The sequence below is a fragment of the Lynx canadensis genome, chromosome D1, assembly GCF_007474595.2.
Source record: "Lynx canadensis isolate LIC74 chromosome D1, mLynCan4.pri.v2, whole genome shotgun sequence".
Lineage (NCBI taxonomy): Eukaryota > Metazoa > Chordata > Mammalia > Carnivora > Felidae > Lynx > Lynx canadensis.
Window position 1 is genome coordinate 87904291 of NC_044312.2, and position 21855 is coordinate 87926145.

The window sequence follows — 21855 nt, forward strand, 5'->3', positions numbered from 1 at the left end:
CAGAATAAAATCTGAACTTCTCAAAGTGGATCTTCTGAGCCCTTCACAACAGGTACTTAACAAATGTTCAGGTCTCTTCACAACCTGCTCTCCAGGCTACTGTTCCAATCATACTGCCCATTTTGCTCTCCTTCCTACTTCATGCTTCAGCCATACAGGAGGATTCATTCTTTACGTTCCCTGGTCCTCTGAAGCCATCCCTGACCCCATCTCCCTTAGTGCCAGACGCTTCCACTGCCTTTATCACGTGGGACCAATGAGTTGTTTTTGCTCTCTGTCCCTCATAAACTCCCTGAAAGCAGGTACCACATCTCATTCATCTTTGAATATCCAGCTCCAGCTACTGCCTGGCTCTGTTCTTGTGAGAGCGAAGGACTGACCTTTGCTAAATGTCTCTGCCAGGCCCTGGGTGAGGCATGTGGTTGAAGACACCATAGGTGAGCACTTAAGAGCAGAGTCTTTGCAACATGGCAGGCCTGGATTCATGCCCCACCTCTTCCACTGTCTGACTTTGGAGCTCCAGGAAAAAAAAAAAAAAAAAAAAAAAAAAAGACCCTCTCTAACCTTCATTTTCCTCATCTGTAAAATGAGAATATAAAAAAGCCCTGACCTCACAGAGCTACTTGGAGGGTGAAACAAGATAAGTATTGCATGTAAGGGGCTTTGTACACTCCTGGGGCACCTACTGAGTGCTTCGTAAATGATCCACTGAATGTCTTATAAGTCATCTATAAGGTAGAAGGACTGAAGGGAAGAGAGACTGAAGAAGGAAAGGTGACTTGAAGATTAGGAACCCCTGTAATTCAGAGAAAGTGTGCTAGTGATGAAAATAGGAAGGGGATTGGAGGGGAAAGCATTTCTGGAAGGGAGAAGGTAATTGATTCACTTTGGGCCATGTTGAGGTTAAAGTGATGAGATATTAAGGGCCGCTATTCAGATACTGAGGGGGTGTTATGGGTTATGGAGGGGGTGTTGTTGGGACTCAGGGGTGGAGTTCAGGAACGTTTTGGGAGGTCAAGGCTAGATCTCAGGAGAGAGGCTAAAGTTACATGATAGGTTTTGAGAATGTTGTATATACAGGTTAGAAATAAATTCCCAGAGAACATTCAAGGAGAGTGCAGAGCTGGAGGACAGACCCTGGGAAATGCCTCCATGCTCAGGATCAAATGAGGGGGAAGTGAAGACCAATGAAGAAGAAGAGAAGCAAAGATGTCTTAAATCTCACTTTCCCTTAATAGTTTTGAAATCAGCCTGCAATGTGAATCTGAGGTCGGCACCTTAAATGTAGAGTCACGGTGTTGAACGAACAGCTTGTCCCTCTGAAGGGAGAGTGTTAACGTTCTGTGGGTTCCAGTATTTTCTAAATCACTGGGGCTACCTTGCAGTGCCCTGCATGCACTGCCCCCTTGACTCACATCCCCTCTGAGTAACGGGACAGTAATGACTGCTACAGAAGTGGCCGCATGTCCGACAGAGGTTTTCTTCTGCTCCGTTTGCAGGATCTGGAGTGAGGGGCCCTTCAGAGCAGTGACCCAGCTGGTGGAGTAGGGAAAATTCTCCCCACACTGAAGTTAACCAGAGTGGTATACCTTACATGGCTGCCAGACATTATTTCAAAAAATGTCACTTTAAGAAAGTGAGAGACTGATCCTTTGGCAAAGGAAATTTGTATTCATTCATTCTTCCGACAAATATTTTTGAGCACCTGTTATGTGCCTGGTGCTCTCCTGGCACTGGAGACAAACCCCCTGCCTTCACAGAGCTTACATTCGTGAGTAGCAGATCAAATAAGCAAAATAAGTAAGCAATATGTTAGATGCTAATAAGTGCCATGGAGAAAAATTAAGCAGGGAAGGCCAGGGAGTATCAAGGAAATAATGGTCATGATTTTATTTTATTTTATTAAAGTTTATTTATCTATTTTGAGAGAGAGAGAGACAGCGCGTGCACAAGTGGGGGAGGGGCAGGAAGAGAGGGAGAGCAAGAATCCCAAGCAGGCTCCGTGCTGCCAGCACAGAGCCCAATGCAGGGCTCAGTCTCATGAATTTTATGATCATGACCTGAGCTGAAACCAAGAGTTAGTTGGACACTCAGCCAACTGAGCCACCCAGTGCCCTCAATGGCCATGATTTTAAATGTCTGGGGGTTAAGAAGATCAGTGAGTGACTGCCTGAGGCTACCTAGGGACAAGGTTCCAGGCAGAGGGGGAGGGTTTGAGACCCAGCAAGGGTGTCACTGATGGAAGAGAGTAGCAGCCAGGAGGTCAGGGTGCAGGTGAGGGGTCACAGTTACTAGAGCCCCAAGGGCTGCACCCTGAGTGGAATGAGAGCTACAGGAATGTTGGGCAGGAGATTGACATGGACTGAGTACTCCCCAGTGCCTGGGCCCTGAGCCAGCCCCTCCCCTGCATACACACACACACACACACACACACACACACACACACAACACCTCCAGGCATGTGTGTTAATTAGAACTGACAAACTGTATTTCAGAGTGGTGACTTTTCATAAAAATGTCTAACCTCCCCGTGGCTCAGTTTCCTCACCTGCAAATTGAGGGTAAGAATAGCACCTGGGCAAAGAACCTATCCCAGTGCCTAAGGCACAGCAGAAGGTCAGAACATGTTGTCCCCCCCCCCTTTCTTATCCTTTCTGTATTGAAGTTCTTGCAAATTAAATAAGCATTCATGCCTCTTCTGTACATGACTTGCAGTTTTAGATCACTATGCCAATGAATACATTAGATTTGAGTGATTTCAGTTGACCTAACTTTAGTATCTCTTTGACCATTAAAGGAATTTACTAATTTACCTAAGATAAATATATTCTTTCCATTTAAATAGAGGTGAAAGGATTTTATATACTGCACCAGGAAGGAACATACATATACACCAAAACAATAAAACAAAGTAAAAGCAGAACACATGTAAATATTAAGTCTTGCTAATGAGATATTTATTTAGGGTATCATGTTCTGATACACTATACATTTTTCTTCATCAGGATAGAATAGCATAGGCAAAAGAGGCATATTATTTTTTTTCATAGAAACCCTTAAATTTTAAAGAATGTTAGTGGCATAAAACTCACATATAAATACTAAATCGCTAAAAGCAGTGGCAATTAAATGTTTGATGTCACCAGAGGCACATTATCTAATGAGCTGTTTTCAGAAGTTAATAATGTGATTAATCACCGATTGATTACAAACTACGGAAAATAAGCCTTTTTTGTCCTAATAGAACTCCAAATCCAAGTGCTGCTTGATGAGAGGCAGATCTTGGCTAATAAGTTACCAACTGAAGTCAGAAAGGGTGGTTAAAGTCAGAGAGAAAAGACCAGCTGACTCACTGTGTGGCACTTACCAGTGGGGTCTCTAAATTATTCCAGAGCCTTGTCCTCAGCTTTGTGGGTCTAGTAGCCCTCAGAGTTCAGCAGCATCAGGAAGACCAACTTATGTTAACCGGACCTATAAGGGATTGATATGTAACCAGACTGGTAGTATATTAATTTAAAATATAGGCTAGAACTACCAAAGAGATGGGACTTCTTTAACTGACCGTTACTTTTTGCCATATGAAAACCTATATGGGGAGCTGAGTTGCAACAGGGAAAATGGTAGTTCATTTGTACCTTCATTTGACTTTTAATTGAGCACCTACTGTGTACAAAGCCCTGTTCTAGGCCCTGGGAGCATAGCAGTGAACAAGAGACAAAAAACCTCCCTGCTCTCTTGGAGTGTACCTTTTCGTGGAGGAGCTGAGACAGATGATGAAACAAATACATATGTATCATGTCAGATGGTAATGCCTTGCTTTGGAGCCTTACCATTCCATGTGTGGCCTGGGGGCCTGCTGCATGAGCACCACCCAGAGCTTGTTAGAAAGGCAAAATCTCAGGCCTCACCCCAATTCACAGAATCAGAATCGTACATTTGAACAAGATTCCCAGGCAATTAGCATGCACATTCAAGTTTGAGAGGCACTGCTTTAGAGAAAAATTAAGTAGGGGACAAGGGGGATGGAGAATGCCAGGGTCAGGGATTGCTATCTGATAGAGAGTAGATATAGTGACACTTGTTTAGAGCCCTGAAAGAAGTAAGGGAGGGAGCCATGTATATCTAGGTGAAGAGCATTCTAACTGTCAGAATAAGCTGGTGCAAAGGCCCTGAGAGAGGAGCATGTCCAGAGCATTTGAGGAATAGTAGGAGGCTGATAGGCTGGAAGAGAGTGAGTTAAGGGAAGAGCAGTGGGCGGTAAGGCCAGAGAAGTAACCAGGGTGGTTGGAAAAGCAGATTACTTACGGACTTCTAGAAACTATAAGGACTCTGGCCCTTACTCTGAGGGGAGTGGGGGCCTCTGGAAGGTTTTGAGCAGAGGAGTGTTGTGATCTGAGTTTCTAAAGGATCACTCCAGCTGTTGTGTTGCAAATGGTCTATAGAGGACAAGGGACAAGGTAGGAAGCCATTGCAGTAATTCAAATGAGAGATGTTGGTAGGTTGGACCACAGTGGGTGTAGCAATAGAAAGAAGTGAACAGATTGTGGATTTATTTGGAAGATGGAGATGACAGGGTTTGCCAATGAATAGGAAGTTGGAATAAGAATAAAAGAGAAGGGCCAACATCAGTGGCAAAGTTATTGCCTTGAGCAACTGGAAGGAAGGAGTTGCAATTTATTGGACTATCACAAGAGCAGGTTTGGGGGAAAATTGAGAGTTGGGTTCTGAACATGATAAATTTGAGATATCTCTTAAGTACCCAGTTGGAAATTTGAGTTGGCGAATCTCAAATGGCATCCATGGCAGTTGGATATAGGAATCTAGAGTTCAGGGTAGTGGTCCTGGTTGGAGATCTATACATGAACACAGATGGTATTTAAAGCCATGAGTCTATGAGATCATCTAGGGTATAGGAGAACAGAGAACTTGGCTAGGATTGATGGACAGTATCACTAAACCGAAACAGCCAGTTGCAGCCATCTTGTTCACCACGATAGACCTGTCCCGGCTGGATTACCTGCGTCTGCCAGTTGGGGCACATTCCTCTGACATGGACAAGTTCTTGCCTGCCCTTTGGCTCTCTTTTCTAGATTTCCTATAAGCCCACTCCCTTCCAGTAATTATTTTTCTAGACAATTGTTTTGGTTACTGTTTTCTTTACTCTGGTTCTAAGAACATATTAATCTTTTTGACTGGACAGAAGTATCTTCCAGGCTTCCCTGCCAGTGAGCATAGGGGAGACTCATCCATTTCATGTCAAGGGCTTTTTCTTTTTTCTTACATCTTCCTAACCCAACATAACAAAAAGCTGAAAGAACTGTATGGTGAACACCTGTGTCCCCACCACCTAGATTCCACAATTAGCATTTTCTATGCTTTCATTATCACATATTTATCTCCCTGTCCTTCCATCCAGCCATTCATCCAACTTGTTTTTTCTTGATGCATTTCAAAGTAAGTTGCAAACATCAGCAGATTTGAACTGTAAACACTTCAACATGCGTATTGTTGCCTAGAATTCAATACTTGTTTATGATGTTTTAGGTAAAATTTACACAGAATAAAATGTACATATCTTAAGTATACCGTTTGATGAGTTTTGACAAATGTATACACCTGTGTGACCCTAACCCCTATCCTGATATAGAGCATGACCATTACCCTGTTGCCCTTTGCAGGTTAATTAATTCCAACCCCACTCCCATAGAGGCACCTACTCTTCTAATAACACATTCTTCCTGCTGACAATAGCTTTGGTTACTTTTTACTCTGGCTTTGAGAGCAGCCTGATCCTTATGATTACACCAAGGCATTTCCAAGCTTCCCCAGCCAGCCCATGGAGGGGTTAGATCCACCCACTCAGCTATGTTTATTCATTGCTCACTTGGAGGGTGGCTTCACTACAGTATTTAGAGTCATTTCTCTGTAGCCTTGCCTCCTGCCTGTAATCCAACTCTGACCCTTAGACTTTCTCTCTTCTCTTTGGATTCATAGACATTACTTTTGGGGAAAATTGATACCAATCCATCTTCCTCTTTCTCTTAAGAATAGTGAAGGCTAGCATTTATTGAGCACCTAGTAGGGACCACACCAAAGCCCCACATACACCCCCGTCTCTCTGGTGCCTTACAAAGTGATAATCCCGTTTTACATACGAGGAAAATTGAGACTCAGAGACCTTGAATAACTTGCCCAAGGCAAGGGCCTTTCTGATCCCAAACCCTCTTCACCATCTCATGACTTGGGGACCAAGGGTGTGGGGGCTGCTTTCCCCCTTCTGGTGCCCCTTGTCACGTGCCTCCTTCTGCTTTTCCCACAGCCGTGGTGAAGAATCCACCCAACAACCTGTGGATCATCGCAGCAGTGCTGGCACCCATTGCTGTGGTCACGGTCATCATCATCATCATCACTGCTGTGCTCTGCCGGAAGAACAAGAACGACTTCAAGCCGGACACCATGATGAACCTGCCTCAGAGAGCAAAGGTGCGGGAAGTGGTAGCTTTTGAGGTCATTGCAAGTACCTTCAGAAACATTCTGACAAGCCCTATCTTGAAGGAGACCGTTTATTTATTCAGATTTTTAAAGAAATTATAGTAAATAATACATAACATAAAATCTATCACCTTAACCATTTTTAAGTGTACAATTCAGTGTTTTTCAGTATACTCCCATCATTGTGCACCATTTGTGTTTATCGTCAGGCCACGATAGCTAATGCTTACCTAATAATGCTCTCTCTCTGAGCCGTCTGATGGCTTTACATACAGCAGCTCCCATCCTCATAGCAATGCTTTAAGGAAGAGCCATTGTTTTGCAGGTGAGGAAACTGAGACACAGAAAATTAGGAGCTGGATAGACCTGAAAGGGGCTGTGGAGGCCATCTAATCTGACATCGTCCTTTTCCAGAGAAGTAGCTCTAAGATCACACAGTTTGTAAGTAGCAGAACTGATGGTAGAACCAGGGCTTTTGGCTCCTAATGCAGGGCTCTTCTGGACACATGAGACTCAAAATTTTCCTTCTTCCATTGACCGGAGTGACTTATCTTCGAAGGCTGCCATGATGGGCAAGCTGCAGAGTCTTGGCCAGGCAGTCATCACACGCTGGTTCGGTGGCTCAACTGGAGGCTGGCCGGGAGCCCGTGCACCCTGCACAGCCTCCACACCTCTGGTGACGGGGAGGGGAGTGGACTGAGGAAACTCCCAGCGCTAATTTTCCAGTCACATAGCTCCCTTCATGATATCCCCTCGAGGGAAGTACAGTAATCTGTAATACCTGATCTTTAAATAATGCCTTACAATTTGCTGGGTTCTTCTGGGTCTGTGACCTCATCTGCTCATCACAGCAGCCCTATAAGGTAGATCATAGTCAGGGCAGGTTTTATTATTTTCACATTACTGTTGAGAAGGCTAAGGAAAGAGAGGCTGTAGGGATTTGTCCAAAGTCACATAACTAGCAGCAAAAGGAGCAACTCAAGCCCATAGCTGTGTCTTTGGGCTCTTTCCACATTATACCCATTCCTGAGCCCTGAGATTTGGCAGGTAGACTCTTCCTCCATCACTGAACTTCTGAGCTTTGTCCACCTGTGCAGGAATGAAACAGCAAAAGGAATTTTCATTCCATTGGAATGCAGGTCATGGAGATAGTCCTTGCCAGCAGTCATGCATGCCTGGTTCTTTCTGGACGATCACACCTTGCTTCAGCAAAAGAAATCAATTGAATTTTATCGTTTGTTAAACTAATTCACCTGTTGCAAAGCTGCAGTTTGATTAGACGCTCTGTCTGCCAAAGAGCCAAACTCCAAAGAATGTTGTTCTGTTTCTGTTGACACAAAGGGCACCCGCTTTCCAGATGCAGCACAGTGTTGGCCATCGCCCAAGCAGTGACAAATAAAACTGTTCCAAGAAGGGGCCTTTCATTTCCATCTTAGCTTAGTTACAACCTGAGCCTTCCAGACATAACAGTAATTACCAGAATCTAACTGCAGCCGAGTCCAGGAATGCAAAACATGCCATACTGAGATTGTAAATGGCAACTCTGTGTTACAGATTAACCCAAAATTTTATTAATTTGCTGAGGTGAGTGGGGCAGCACACGATTTCAGTGTACCTTCTGGCTTGAAAGCTGTTTGGAGCTGGAAGAGATTCATGTTTGTGGGTTTTCATAGCCCCTTTTATGTTCCTACCTGGTGAATTGTGCTTGAAGAGATACGTGGCCGATTTTGAAAATCAAGCCAATTTATGTTCCAGGAGAAGACTGAATTCAGTTGTGTGTGGTAGCTCTGGTTGTTTTCTCCCTCAATGAGGCTGAGCTCCGCACTTTGATTTGCAAAGCTCCTTTATCACAGGAAGCCAGCGGGGTGGAACTGCCTCTTTGTTACCGCAGTCCTTCTGCCCTCGCAACCCAGGGACACTGCAGTGTTGGAGAGGAGAGAGCTGCCCGTGTCGCATCTCACACCGTGTGTGTGTGACCAGAATTCATTTAATGCCAAGGAAAGAGGCGGAATGAAAAAGTTAGCCTTCGTGACCACTCCATAGCGTGGGAGGATGGTCTCCTAGTCTCCAGGGACATCATCGTGTCTTTAGAATGCAGACGGCAGTGCCACAGGACATTCCCGGGGATCCCTGCTGAGTCTCAGTAATAGACTTGACAGGCTAAGAGGAGCTGAGTGCAGCCGTCCTGGGAGCCGAGGCCAGGGCGTGCACGGCCGTACCCTTCTTCGGAGACAAGGTACCATAGACGTGACCCTGTTACCATGGTTGTCAGCTAGGCTTCTGTAGGTAGTGTTGAGAAAATGATAAACGCAGGAGGGCCAGGTGTCAGGGCTCTCATGAGCTTCTTTCTTCCTGGTTCATTTCTCTTTACTCTGTCATTGGATTCACAGCCTTTGCCCAGTGTTTCCCTTCATACAATTGATGAGAACACAGCTTCCTGGAGCAGGCAGCCTTACAGGACAGTAGGTAGGGCCACATCCAGATGCAGGATGGAGCATGGAGGGCCCACAATGGTTGGCATGACCATCTGCCCGGGATAGGTCAGTCACCCCCTGAAGGTGCCCAGCTGTTTCCTCTTTTTCACAGACTGTGTGGCCTGTATTTAACCTCTTTGTGCCTCAGTTTTCCCATCTGTGAAATGGGGATGATAACAGTGTTTACTTATAGGTTGTTGTGAGGATTGATTTTCGTAAGTTACTTTGAGCTGTGCCTGGCATATAAATATTACATACAAGTTGGCCTTCATTATTATAAAGGTCCTTTTTTTCTTCAAAGGTCTGGATAGCATGTCTACCTTTGAAATTGTTGAGGATTATTTTGATTTTCTAATTTTACAAAACTCGTTGAAGCAGCTATAGATACTTCATTATGTCTTAATAGTATCAGGGGTCACGAGGGTGTGTCCAATGGCAATTAATTAATTTCAGGTGATTTTCAAACTGAGGCCTGAAAGACCACTACCCATCAGTCAGAAGAGTGAGGGACTGGTCTTGAGTCTTTCACCACTTAGCTGTGTGATCTTGGGCAAGTCACTGGACTTCTCTGAGCTTTTGTGTTCTTGCCTGTTAAACGAAGACTGTGATGTTTGCCCTGCTTCCTCAGAGGGTGTTTGTGAGCACAAAATGAGGTGTCAGTGTTTTGAAGGCTGTCAGGACTGAGCATATGTGAGAACTGTTATTACTAACCTAATAACAGTGGCCACCCTTGAAGCCTGTCCTTCCTTAATATCTCTGTTTCTGCTCACTCATCATCAACCCAGTCCCCTGAAGTATCTAGCAGGTAACTTCAACACAGTGTGAAGGGTGAGGTGCCAAATCCAGGGAGAGTGGGGGCAAGAGGGAGAGGACCAGATCCAGCTTGCTGTCCTAACTAGGTTCTTGGGAAGCCTTAGCTGCCATCGGAGACTCTCAGTTCCTCACAGACAGGCCAGTAGTCTCAACATGGGAGCCAGACCAAGTACGGTAGCAGATGCCCAACCAAGATGGTAGGCTGCAGGATGAGGGGAAAGGCCATGGGAGGAATCATCAGGCAGTGCTCAGATGTCCTGGCTCTGCATCACTCGGACCTGGGTGCAAATCCCGACCCCACCCCTGACCAGCTGGGTGAGCCTGAGAAGTTGCTTAACCTCTCCAACCCTCAGTTTATTTATCTTTAAAATGGAGAATCATAATAATGCCACCCCCTGAACTGCAGTGCGGATGAAATGTCATAATTGACATCATGCATTCAGCACTGTACCAGTCATACCAAATAAGGCTGAAACTGTGAATGCCTTGAGGGCATGGACTGGCTATTATTCATCCTCATATATCCAGCACCAGGCACAGTCCGAGGCACAAGCCAGTGCTCAGTAACTGTAGTTGGCACTATGCTGAATAGGCTAATGAGGGCATGGGAGGATTATGGAAAAGGTACCAACAGGAGGCGTGGCTGAGCAGGTGGGTCCAGCCAGACTGCAAAAGGCCTTAAATGCCTTGCTGAAGAGTTTGAGTGCCGTGAAACACTTTTTAAAATTTTTTTCTTAATGTTTATTTATTTTTGAAAGACAGAGTGTGAGCAGGGGAGGGGCAGAGAGAGAGAGACAGAATCTGAAGCAATCTCCAGGCTCTGAGCCATCAGCACAGATCCCGATGTGGGACTAGAACCCACGAACTGCAAGATCGTGATCTGAGCCGAATTCAGATGCTTGACCAACTGAGCCACCCAGGTGCCCCAAAACATTTTTTTTTAAGTAGGCTTTGCACCCAGCGCAGAGCCGAATGCAGGGCTTAAACTCAACACCCTGAGATCAAGACCTGGGCTGAGATCAAGAGTCAGATGCTTAACTAACTGGGCCACTCAGGCACCCCCGACGAGAGACTTATAATGGCGGAGTACATGACTTGATGTGGTTTTTAGGGAGATAACTTTGGAAGCTGGTCAAAGGATCTGAATGGAAGCCACAAGACCAAGCCAGGAGACAATGAAACAGTGGACCTGGAGAGAAAAGCTCAGCTTCTAGAAACATTTCAGGTGAATCCAATTGGTGACCATTGGTTGGAGGAGCTGGCAATTCAGTAGTCTAGGAACGTGACCAGGTTGTTCGCAGGCTCCATTCTGTTTCGTGTGGCACCATAGGAGGGAGGAATTGAACAGACAAACACTATTTCAGAAGCACGTTCCCGGATCCTGGCACGGAATGTCCATGGTCACCATTTGGGTCAGAGTGTGTGTCTCAGTGAAGAGGAAGGGCTGAGCACACTTTCCAGAGTGAGTTTCCCTGGGAATTGGGGGAACTGTCCATGGCAGAACTACAGACAGCTTGAAATAAGGAAGCTTTGCTGGATTTAGCAATATAACTCCGTCTTGTCCTGAGATGTGGTAGTAAGATTTGGTAGGCTGGGCCACAGTCCTAAACCATTCCATTTGGCTGGAGCCTCTCTGTTACATTTCTTAGCTAAATTCACTGCTGAAGGAGGGGCTTCTCTCCATGTCAAGTTCCAATGAAACACACATTGTGGAGGTGGAGTTTCTTCCCCAAATTTTCTTTTCTTTTCTCTTCTTTTTTAAGTAGGCTCCATGCCCAACATGGAGCCCAATGCAGGGCTTAAACACATGACTCTGAGATTAAGACCTGAGGTGAGACTGTGGGACGTTTAATGGACCAAGCCACCCAGGCAACCCTCATCTCCAAATTTTCCTGAAAAGAATCACTGATTTCTATTGCACCTGGTCTATGATTTAATGGAAGGCTAACAATATTAACTATTATCGATTGAGCACTTACAACGTACCAAGCACTTCACTAAATGCTGAACATACATTTACCTACTTAATCCACGCAGCATCTCTTTGAGGGTGGTTAAATCACTTCCACATACTTACACATTTGATCCTGTTTACCCTGCTATGATCTCCATTTTATAGGTGAGGAAACTGATGTGCCGAGAATTTCAGTGTCTTACCCAAGGTCACCTAGCTAATACGTGGGAGAACCGGGATTGGAACCCAGGCAGTCTGCTTTTGGAGCTGGTGCTTTCCACCACCGCCCCCCCCACTGTCTTGCCTTAAATCTGTGTTGTGCTGCTCTGGTGTGTAAAGCAGAATAGAGACACTCCCAGGAATTGTTAAAATACACCTCTTGGTTTTTTATTGCCCCACTAATAGATGTCTACTGGGCTTTGTTCACAGCTGCCCTATTCACTTGGGATTTCAGACATTGTGCAATAAAAGCCTTGCTAATTACCCAGTAATGAATCATAGGAGAGCCATAGGTCTGGATTTGAGTGATTCCATAAATTCCATTTTATTATTAATGATTGTACTGCTTCACATGTGGGAGCACGTTTCTTTCCCTCTGTTTTCAGAGCTGTGATTCCCCTTTAATACTCAGGTGTGGCTTAGGTACCGCAGATCTGATTATCTTCATTTCTCAGATGAGAAAATTGAGGTTCAGAATCCCAGCGACTTGGCAAAGTCACACACCCCTTACTATGCATAAGGCCATGTGAAAGTAGGGTTCAGGGATGACGAGATGTTCCTAGGCAGGAGATGATACAGGACCTATTTCATATAATAATTAAGAGTCTCTAATTAGCAGTATCCAGTAACTTAAAATTGGTTGTTTAAAATTCCTTGGGGCGCCTGGGTGGCTCAGTCGGTTAAGCATCCGACTTTGGCTCAGGTCATGATCTCACGGTTTGTGGGTTCGAGCCCTGCGTAGGGCTCTGTGCTGACAGCTAGGAGCCTAGAGCCTGTTTCGGATCCTGTGTCTCCTCTCTCTGCCCCTCCCCCACTTGTGCTCTGACTCTGTCTCTCAAAAATAAATAAATGTATATAAACATTTTTTTTTAATTCCTGGAAGAAGTTTGTTCTCACACACATATTTGCATCTTGTTTACACTATTCATTTTTCCAAGTAAGTCTTCCCCGTAGAGATTCTATAGCTAAGTGGAATTAGCACAGATTCTGATTTCGCAGATAGAAATTATGAGGGAGATTTGGGTTAACTCTCGTTCATCAGAAAGCTAAGTATGGTCCTATCACATGCACTCTCCTGCCCATCTTCTCTTAAAGCCGTCATTAGAGTCACACTTTGCCAAAAACGTGACCACAAATCTGTTTCCTCTTTGCAGCCTGTGCAAGGCTTTGACTATGCCAAGCAGCACCTGGGCCAGCAAGGGGCGGATGAGGAGGTTGTCCCTGTGACTCAGGAAACGGTGGTCCTACCGCTCCCTGTTAGAGATGCTCCTGCCTCTCAGGAAAGAGACATCGCCCAGGACGGAAGCACCATCAAGACGGCCAAGTCCACCGAAACCAGAAAGAGGTAGGCATGGGATCAACTTCTGCCTCTCCAAATCAAAAAGGGAAATCATTGATGGTGAGAGCAGTGGAAGCCTCAAGTTAATACCACTTTTCTCTTTAAAAATTCCCGCCTTCCGGGGCACCTTGGGTGGCTCAGTTGGTTGAGCATCTGACTTTGGCTCAGGTCGTGATCTCACAGTTGGTGAGTTCGAGCCCCACATAGGACTTGCTGCTGTGAGGGCAGAGCCTGCTTTGGATCCTCCGCCCTCCTCTTTCTCTGCCCCTCCCCTGCTTCCACTCTCTGAAAAAATAAAATAAACATTTAAAAATAAATAAATAAATAAATAAATAAATAAATAAATAAATAAATAAATAAATTCTCCCCTTCAGGGGTGCCTGGGTGGCTCAGTCGGTCGAGGATCCAACTCTCAATCTCGGCTCAGATCATGATCTCATAGTTTGTGGGTCTGAGCCCCACCTCAGGCTCTCTGCTGACAGTGTGGAGCCTGCTTAGAATTCTCTCTCTCTCTCTCTCTCTCTCTCTCTCTCTCTCTCTGCCCCTCCCCAGCTCATGCCCACCCTCTCTCCAAATAAATAAATAAACTTAAAAAAAAAACTCCCCTTGGGGTGTCTGGGTGGCTTAGTCAGTCAAGCATCTGACTTCAGCTCAGGTCATGATCTCACGGTTCATGAGTTTGAGCCCTACATCAGGCTCTGTACTTACAGCTCAGAGCCCGGAGCCTGCTTTGGATTCTGTGTCTCCCTCTCTCTGCCCCACCCCCGCTCACCTCTGTCTCTCTCTCTCTCAAAAATAAATGAACATTAAAAACAAAATCCCCTTCATGCTTATTTTGAGTTTTTGAGGAGACTAAAGTAGGTGACAAGAATCACAATACTTGCTTCTCATGAGCCATAATTCATAAGGTTTTACATCACTGATCAGCCACAAGAGTAGAAATTTTGCTTTCATATTTATTACAACAAATTTGGCACTGGCATCACACTTAGATTTTTTAACTTATTTTAAAAGCAGTGCCTTTGATTCAGTAGAGTTGTATTTTATCTGGCAGTTTTTCAGTAGTGTATGGTTTTAGTTCAAAAACCGTTTTTAGGAGCTTTTACCGTGAACAGAGCACTTTGACAGGCATTGGGAGGCCTACAGAAAGGTTTATGATTGGTTCCTGACCCCCAAGGATCTCATGATGGAGACACCAAGAGATAAATACCTGGAAACCAAGCATGATGTGCAGGTGCTCATAGAGGAGTCTGAACGAAGTACTATGGAAAAGAAAGGAAGAACTTAAATCTGATGAGGGAAAGGATTGGGGAGGAGCTTATGTTTTAGCTGGGCCTCGGAGGGTGAGTAGAGTGTCAATAGTTGTGGAGAGATAATTCACATAATGGCAAATGTCCCTAGGGTTTAGAGTTCACAGTGGTTGGGATGCAGTAAGGATGAAACCAGAAGATAAGTGAAAATTGTGGAGGGTCTTAACCGCCAGGCTATGGAGTTTGACCTTTATTCTCTGGGCAGTGGGAAGCCACTAAAAGTTCTTTGGGAAGACAGTGATGTCCAGTCTGAATTTTAGAAAGACTGCTCCAGTGGCAGTGTGGATGATAGATGGAAGAGGTTAGGCTAGAGGCCAGGAGACTTGTTGTAAGGACTTTACAATAGTGTTATAAAGAGGTAATGAATTCTATGGCAAGGCTTGTTGGCTGGCCAAACCAACTGCCATTGCCAAGTCCCTTCTCCATTGCCTGAGACCACAATGGATGCTAGAAAAGCTACATCATCTCTGCCTCCTTTTTTCTCTCCCTCCCTTCACCTAATAGATACTAACTGATTGCTGTTTACCAGGCACTGGGGATACTGCAGGGAACAAGACAAAGTTCCTACTCTCACGGTGCTCACAATCTGGTGGGGAGAGATAGACAATAAACTGAGAAATAGATACATAGTAAGTCAGGTGGTGATGCATTATGAAGAAGAAAACCAAAGCATGGTAAGAAGATAGAGCAATGGAAAGGGAGACATGCTGCTATTTTAGCTAGGAAGTCAGGGACGGCCTTTCTGATAAAGTGACACTTGAGAAAGACCTGAATGAAATGATGTATAAGCCTCAAAGCTATCTTGGAGAAGAATGTTCCAAGCAGATGGAACAGTGTGTGCAAAGCCCAGAGGAGGGAATCTCTTAAAATACTTAAAGAAGAGCAAGAAGGCCAAAGAGACTGATGTGAACTAGGGAGGAAGTAGTGGTGGATGAATCAGAGAAGTTGCCTGAATTTGATCATATTAGGCTTTTATCGATCAAAGTCGGGACTTGGAATTTCATCATGAGTAAAGATCGGAAGTCATTGGAGGGTTTTGAGAAGAACAGTGACATGATGTGACTTGCCATTTTAAAGGATGCTGTATGGAAAACAGATGGTGTAGAAGTGGAATGGAAGCAGAGAGACAGTTAGGAGGTTATGACAGTAGTCCAGGTGATGTGGATGGTGGTGTGGGCCAAGGCATGGTGGTGTGAGAAGTGATAGGGTTCTAGACATCTTTTGAAGGAAAAGCTGTAGTTAGCCTTGATTTGCTGATAGATTGTTGGGAGGAGTAGAAATAGAGAGGGATGAATTTGCCATTGGTTGTATGGGAGAGGACTAGAAAGAAGAAATTTGTAGGGGATGATCATGAGTTTGGATGTGGGCATGTTAAGTTTGAGATGTCACTTAGACATTCAAGTGGAAGTGTTCAGAACTCAGCTAACTGTAGAAGTCTGGGGTTCAGAGGAGAGGTCCAGAGTAGAAATATAAATGAGGAGTTGTCAGTATTTAGTTAAGCTGTGACACTGGATGGGGTCACCTGGGAGAGTATAGATAGAAAAGAGACCCACGACCTGACCCCTGGAACACTACAATGATTAGAGGTCCAGGTGATGAAGGGGAATCAGCACAGGAGACCAAAAAGCATCAGGAAAAAAGCCCTGGGGAGGACAAAGCAAGAATAGAATCCAGGAAGCCAAGAGAAGGGAGTAGTTTGAAGGGGAAAGAAGGATTGTCTGTGTCAAATACACAAAGTTTGTGCTGGAGTCGTGCAACAAGTCTCTGTTTTCCCTCCAGGAGCTCTTTGTACCTCAGAGGTACAGAGAAACAGAGGGTTGGATTTCAGCCTGGGTAGGAAAGAAGGTTGAGGGGATGTGGATGAGTTATCTATTGCTCCACAATAAGCTACTCCACAGCTTAGCAGCTTAAAATAGCAGCCTTTTATTTAGCTCCTGATTTTTGGTGGGTCAGAAGTTTGGGCTCAGCTCAGGGTGGTGGTTCTGGGCTAAGATGGGCTTGGCTAATCTCAGCTGGGCTCACTCATGTGTCTGTGGTCAGGTGGTAGGTTGGCCAGGCTGGCTTGTTGGTGATAACCTTGTCTGGGGTGGCCAGGTAACTGGGGCTACATGGTCTCTCATCCTCCAGCAGGCCAGCTCTGGATTTCTCGCAGGTTGTCTCACAGGGTGTTCCATGTACCGCAAGAAAACAAGCCCCCAGGGGCAACACTTCTCAAACCTTTGCTTGTGTCAAGTTCACTACTGTCCTGTTGGCCAAAATAAGACACATGGTCTAGTCCAGAGTCAGTGTGGGAGGAGGCTACCAAAGCTTGGTTACAGGGAGGTGAGAATAAATTGGGATCAGAACTGCAAGAGTCTGCCTCAGCATGAAGAGTTGAAACATATGAAGCAATAGATTATTTATCTGAGTTGACTGGCAAGTAGGATTACCTGCAGTAATTATTCTCATTATGATCTTTGCCAAATACAATACAGGCATGTTAAAAACATATTTATCACCTACTAGAGGACACTGAAAAGAGGTAAATAGAATTACTAAAATGAGAATATTAACATAGCACTGCTGGGAAGAATAAAAATTATTTTCTACCCATTCTAGTTGAATGATTTAAATTATGTAAGGATTTCTTTAAAAATGGTCTTTTTTTTTTTTTTTTTTTTTTTAGAACAAACATTTCTTCTTGAATTAGCAAGGAATCTACTTTTGGTAAACAAACTCAATTACTTACCCCCAGAATTTTATTAGGAAATATGGGCTTATGAAACAAATATAGATAAAGAAAACAGTGTCTATGCAGCTGAATGATTTCTACATTTGCTTCATAATGTTACCATAAAAACGGAAATTTACTAAGGGCTGTATCATTGCCAAAGCTATGCGAGAAACCTCACCTCTGTTCCAGTTCAGCTGACCATGGGAGTCCAATGCATTTGGGAAGATATTAAGATGCTGAAACCAAAACCAAACCCACCTTGCATTTATTTTTCTGGCGTTTCCGTCTTGCCACATCAGTCTCCTCATTCCTGCTGGTTGTGGCCTGCATAACCTCTCAGAATGGGTCTGTTAGGTGATCCGAAAAGTTTTGCAAGTGAAAAATAGGAGAAACCAGTGATCTGATGGTCATTAAGGTATCTCAGTTTTTAAAAATGGTTTTCAAACTGAAATCTGAGGATTCAGCCACTCGCAGATAATCGGATAGGTGTTGCAGGTCCTTTTCCTCTCACTAAGGCTCCTGGGGATGCTCTTTCGTTGGCCTGTGACTGGGACTAATGGGCAAAGATAGAGAATCAACCTCATAGGGACAGCCATGGGCAATGGGTACTTTAATTCAGTGATTGGCCATAATTGTTCAGCAATTGATTAATCCCCACCTCCATGACTCTTCATCCGGACTCCAGGTACACCCATATCCCCAGAAGGGGGGGAGGGGGACTGTTGAGTTCAGTAGCCTAAAACTATGGCCTCACAAGGGGCACTTTCTTGCTCTCAGAAACAGTTTTGTTACTGTCATGTGAGTGGACACATACACAAGTCTCACCTTATGTTTTTGACCAGAAGTTTGGGTTGATGGCTCCATGTAAACATAAGTTCATAAGTGGATGAAAGAGTAAAGCAGAGATGGAGTTTCTCCCCAGAAATGTGTTCATTCATACCTTTCCCTGGAGTTGAGAGGAACAGCCAGAAAATTGTTTCAGGATCAAATGAAGGAAAGACTATGCAAATGATACAAACACTGTTAAGTGTATCATGAATGTGAAAATGGGTTATAAGAAGCCTTTCCCCTTTCTTCCTTTCTGGACCTCAATGAAAGCCTTGTTGTCCTAACAAAGCCAGTTGGAAGAGTAGGTGCCATTAACTGTGAGGTTCTGAAAACCATCCAAGGGCTTATGTCTTCTCTTTGTATGTATATTTGTATAGGCAGCACTCTGTGCTCAAATAGATGTTGGGTAAATTATATACACTTAATAAATTATCGGGGGCACCTGGCTGGCTCAGTCAGTGGAGCATGTGACTCTTGATCTCAGGGTTGTGGGTCTGAACCCCATGTTGGGGGTTAGAAATTACTTTAAAAAGTAAAATCTTTAAAAAAAATTAATGCCTTATCTATATCTTCTCAAGCTGCATTCTTTGTATTTCTATCTTATGGTGAAGGAGATTTGGGGCCAAATAAACTGGGAAATGGTGGATTAAACAAAAGGAGATGATAGGACCGTTTATGATAGGACTGATGGGGCCTTTGATATGTTAATGTGCATTAGGAGCACCCAAAGAAGGAATATAATAGACAACATTTCCTAAACTTACAGTTGTCTGTGGAACTTTGGCAAGGAATGTCTCATTTGGTTCTGTTGTTCTGTGGAACCCTCTGGGCAGATTTTGCATTATCCCATGGATGTGAGTGGGCACTGTCATTGGTCACGGTTTTAGGGTGCTGAAGTGTACTAAAGAGTACAGGACCGAGAATTCTCCATTCCCATAGGATGAAAAGGGAAAAGGGAGGGGAAGGAAAAAGAACATCTACAAAGATACATAGCTTCCACTTAAAAAGCTGCTTACTTACTGGTCAAGTACTACGTGTTATTCCAGCCAATTTTCCATTGTAGGGGCCTTTAGGTTCCGAATGTGGACAATTGACAGAGAAGAATAAGAAGTTTGACGAGGCCTCTGGATATCTGCCTCCTGATTGTCTCCACAGAAGGGAAGGCAGTTGGACTTTATGATGATCCGAGACCTGAGGGAGCACGAACCTCAGCAGGGGCTCTAAGAGTCCGTTTCCCACAGAGTTTCAGAAGATCAGAATCACCCCCCACCTAAGGGAAGGGGAGAAGGCCCTGTGGCTTGCCCTATGTAATGCCTGCCTCATCTGAGGACATTGTAGGACTCTGTAGGCACTCTGGTGTGGAGGAGAGCCCCTACCTGCAGGGGGAGCGCTGGTTTCCAGGACTGATTTGCCACTCGCCTTCACATTCCTCACTTGCTAAACAAGGGTGACAGTCACCAAACCAGTGGATTGTCGTAATGATCCACTAACAGTTTTGAAAGCATTCTGCATAGTCTTTGGCACCTACTTGGTGCTTGTGATGGGGAGCCCTTGGACAGCATGGGTGGTGTCCTAGTATCTCTGTATACCAGTGTACCTGGCATAATGCCCAGCACAAAGCTGGTGCACATGACATATTTCCTGAAGAAATCAATAGCTGAAATTGGTAGTTTCAAGTGTAAGTGGTTACCAGTTAGCACAGTGAAAGAATGTGCTTGTGTGCACACGTGCGGATATGTGTAAGACAGAATAACTCAGTGGTGGAGTGACTTAAGCTTTAGTGGTCAAAGTATATCTGTAAAGGGAATAGGCAAAGAGAACCGTGTCTAATGCACGTCCCTGTAGATGTCACGTGAATCAAATGCTCTGCAACACTATCCAAAGTGCCGTGTTTTAAAAAGAGGGCATGCTTACAAACGCCATCACCGCCGTTTCCATAGTCACTGGGGGTTAATGGAACAGAGATGGGACCTGAGGGCCGCGCTCACTGAACTTCTCTTTGGAGCTAAGCGCTCCACGTAAACAATGCACTCCACAGCGACCAGCTGCTTAACCCACGCTGTAGTGTGGGGCTTGCTGTGTTTTCTTTTCCTGTATCATTTCTTCTTTGTGGATAAAACCAGAACGAAAGGCAACAGACATAAACTGCACAAATAAAATAACCTTGAGAGGAGGCTGCTGGAGTCGAAACTTACCATCTCCCTGTTGCTATGGTTACTTCCAGCAGGTCGCCCAGTGAGAATGGCTCTGTCATCAGCAAGGAATCAGGGAAGCCCAGCTCAGGGAGGCGCTCGCCCCAGAATGTAATGGCACAGCAGAAAGTGACAAAGGAGGAGGCACGGAAGAGAAATGGTGAGAAGCCCTCCTTGCCATCACCACCCCTGGGCCCGTCCCACACACACTTGCACACACGTGTGCGCCCACGTTCACACAGACCCATGCGCTATAACCCTACCTTCTTCTCTCTGGTGTGCCCCAGAAGGGTCAGGAGTCTGCTAACTACCTCCTGGGGTATCGCCTCTCCCTTTTCTGCATTATTGTGTCTCATGCCCTCTGCTCCCTGTTCTTATGGAATTGAGCAGTGCCTTAGAAAAGCCCTGTGCAGCATGAGCTGGTGTTTGCCTGGAATGTTTCTAATTCTTGGCTGAATTGACAGGATTCCTAGCCACAGGTCCACTTGGGCAGCAGATCTCTGACTTACTGCTGGTTGTGGAGATTCCTCTCATTTTCTTGCCCTCACTCCCTTGATAAGTCTTAGGGGTTCAGTCTCTGCCAGTGAATCCAGATGCCACCAATCCACCTCTCCTAGGAAAAACAGCACAGTAATAAATCCGTCATCATAAAACTCAGCCTGTGCTTCTGCCTTTATTCTCCAGGGAAACGTATCTGTTTGGTTTCTCTCTCACACAGATCTTTTCCCTCCCTATAAAGGATGGGCATTGGAGTTTATTTCAAAGTCATCAGAACACAGCCTTACTGTGTTGCTGCACTATCTATACGTTGTGTCTGTTGGACATCCTTGTGTGTCCCCTCCTCCTGGCCCCATCTTTGTCCTGGCCATCATCTCCATGCACCCCTTCCATGTTTGATGCTGGCTGACTGGAGCCCAGGTTCAACTACCTGGTGCTGCCACTCATATTAGAAGAAATTCCTTTCAGGTCTCAGTGGGTTGTTAGGTGGCATCCTACAGAAATGCCACATGAAAAGCCAAACAATCTGGCACTGGGGTTAGGCGTGCTTCCCTTTTAAAGGAATTTGATGGAGTGTGGTTCAGGGACTCTCTCTTGGAGGTAGCTCCAGAATATTCCTTTGTTTCTTTTTTCTGGCCTAAAAAAGAAAAACAAGGAATAATGTTGCACAATAGATTTGTCTTCTGCAGGGAAAATGTGGTCTCCATTCCCATTTCCAGCCATTATATAAAGCACTGGTTTAAATTGTCATACTGATTTGATTCTTGAATTTCTTCTTCTCCTGAATTCCCCATGGCCTGTAACACAGAGGCTGTGCTTTCTACACCAGAATCAGGGTCTGGCACGTGGGGTTTTCCTGGAATATCTATCCTACGTGAGACCACCAGAAATCCTACCTATCACCTCTCTGCCAAGCCAGCTCACAGAAGGCTTCCCAGAAATATATAAAGTCAAAATCTGTCCTCCCACACATGTCCCATCACCCACCCGGGTCCTCAGATGACCTTGAGTAACTCAGCATGT

The 21855-nt window shown here is 44.9% G+C and overlaps 1 protein-coding gene across 1 annotated transcript in view; it reads left to right on the top strand.

Annotated features, from left to right (window-relative positions):
- The window catches only part of KIAA1549L (KIAA1549 like), a 118660-nt gene that overhangs the window by 34997 nt on the left and 61808 nt on the right, over positions 1 to 21855 (top strand). Inside the window, exons 10-12 of the mRNA XM_030333177.1 lie at positions 6320 to 6483; positions 13107 to 13297; positions 20367 to 20494. Of these exons, the coding sequence (XP_030189037.1) occupies positions 6320 to 6483; positions 13107 to 13297; positions 20367 to 20494 (483 nt within the window). The remainder of the gene's footprint in view (positions 1 to 6319; positions 6484 to 13106; positions 13298 to 20366; positions 20495 to 21855) is intronic.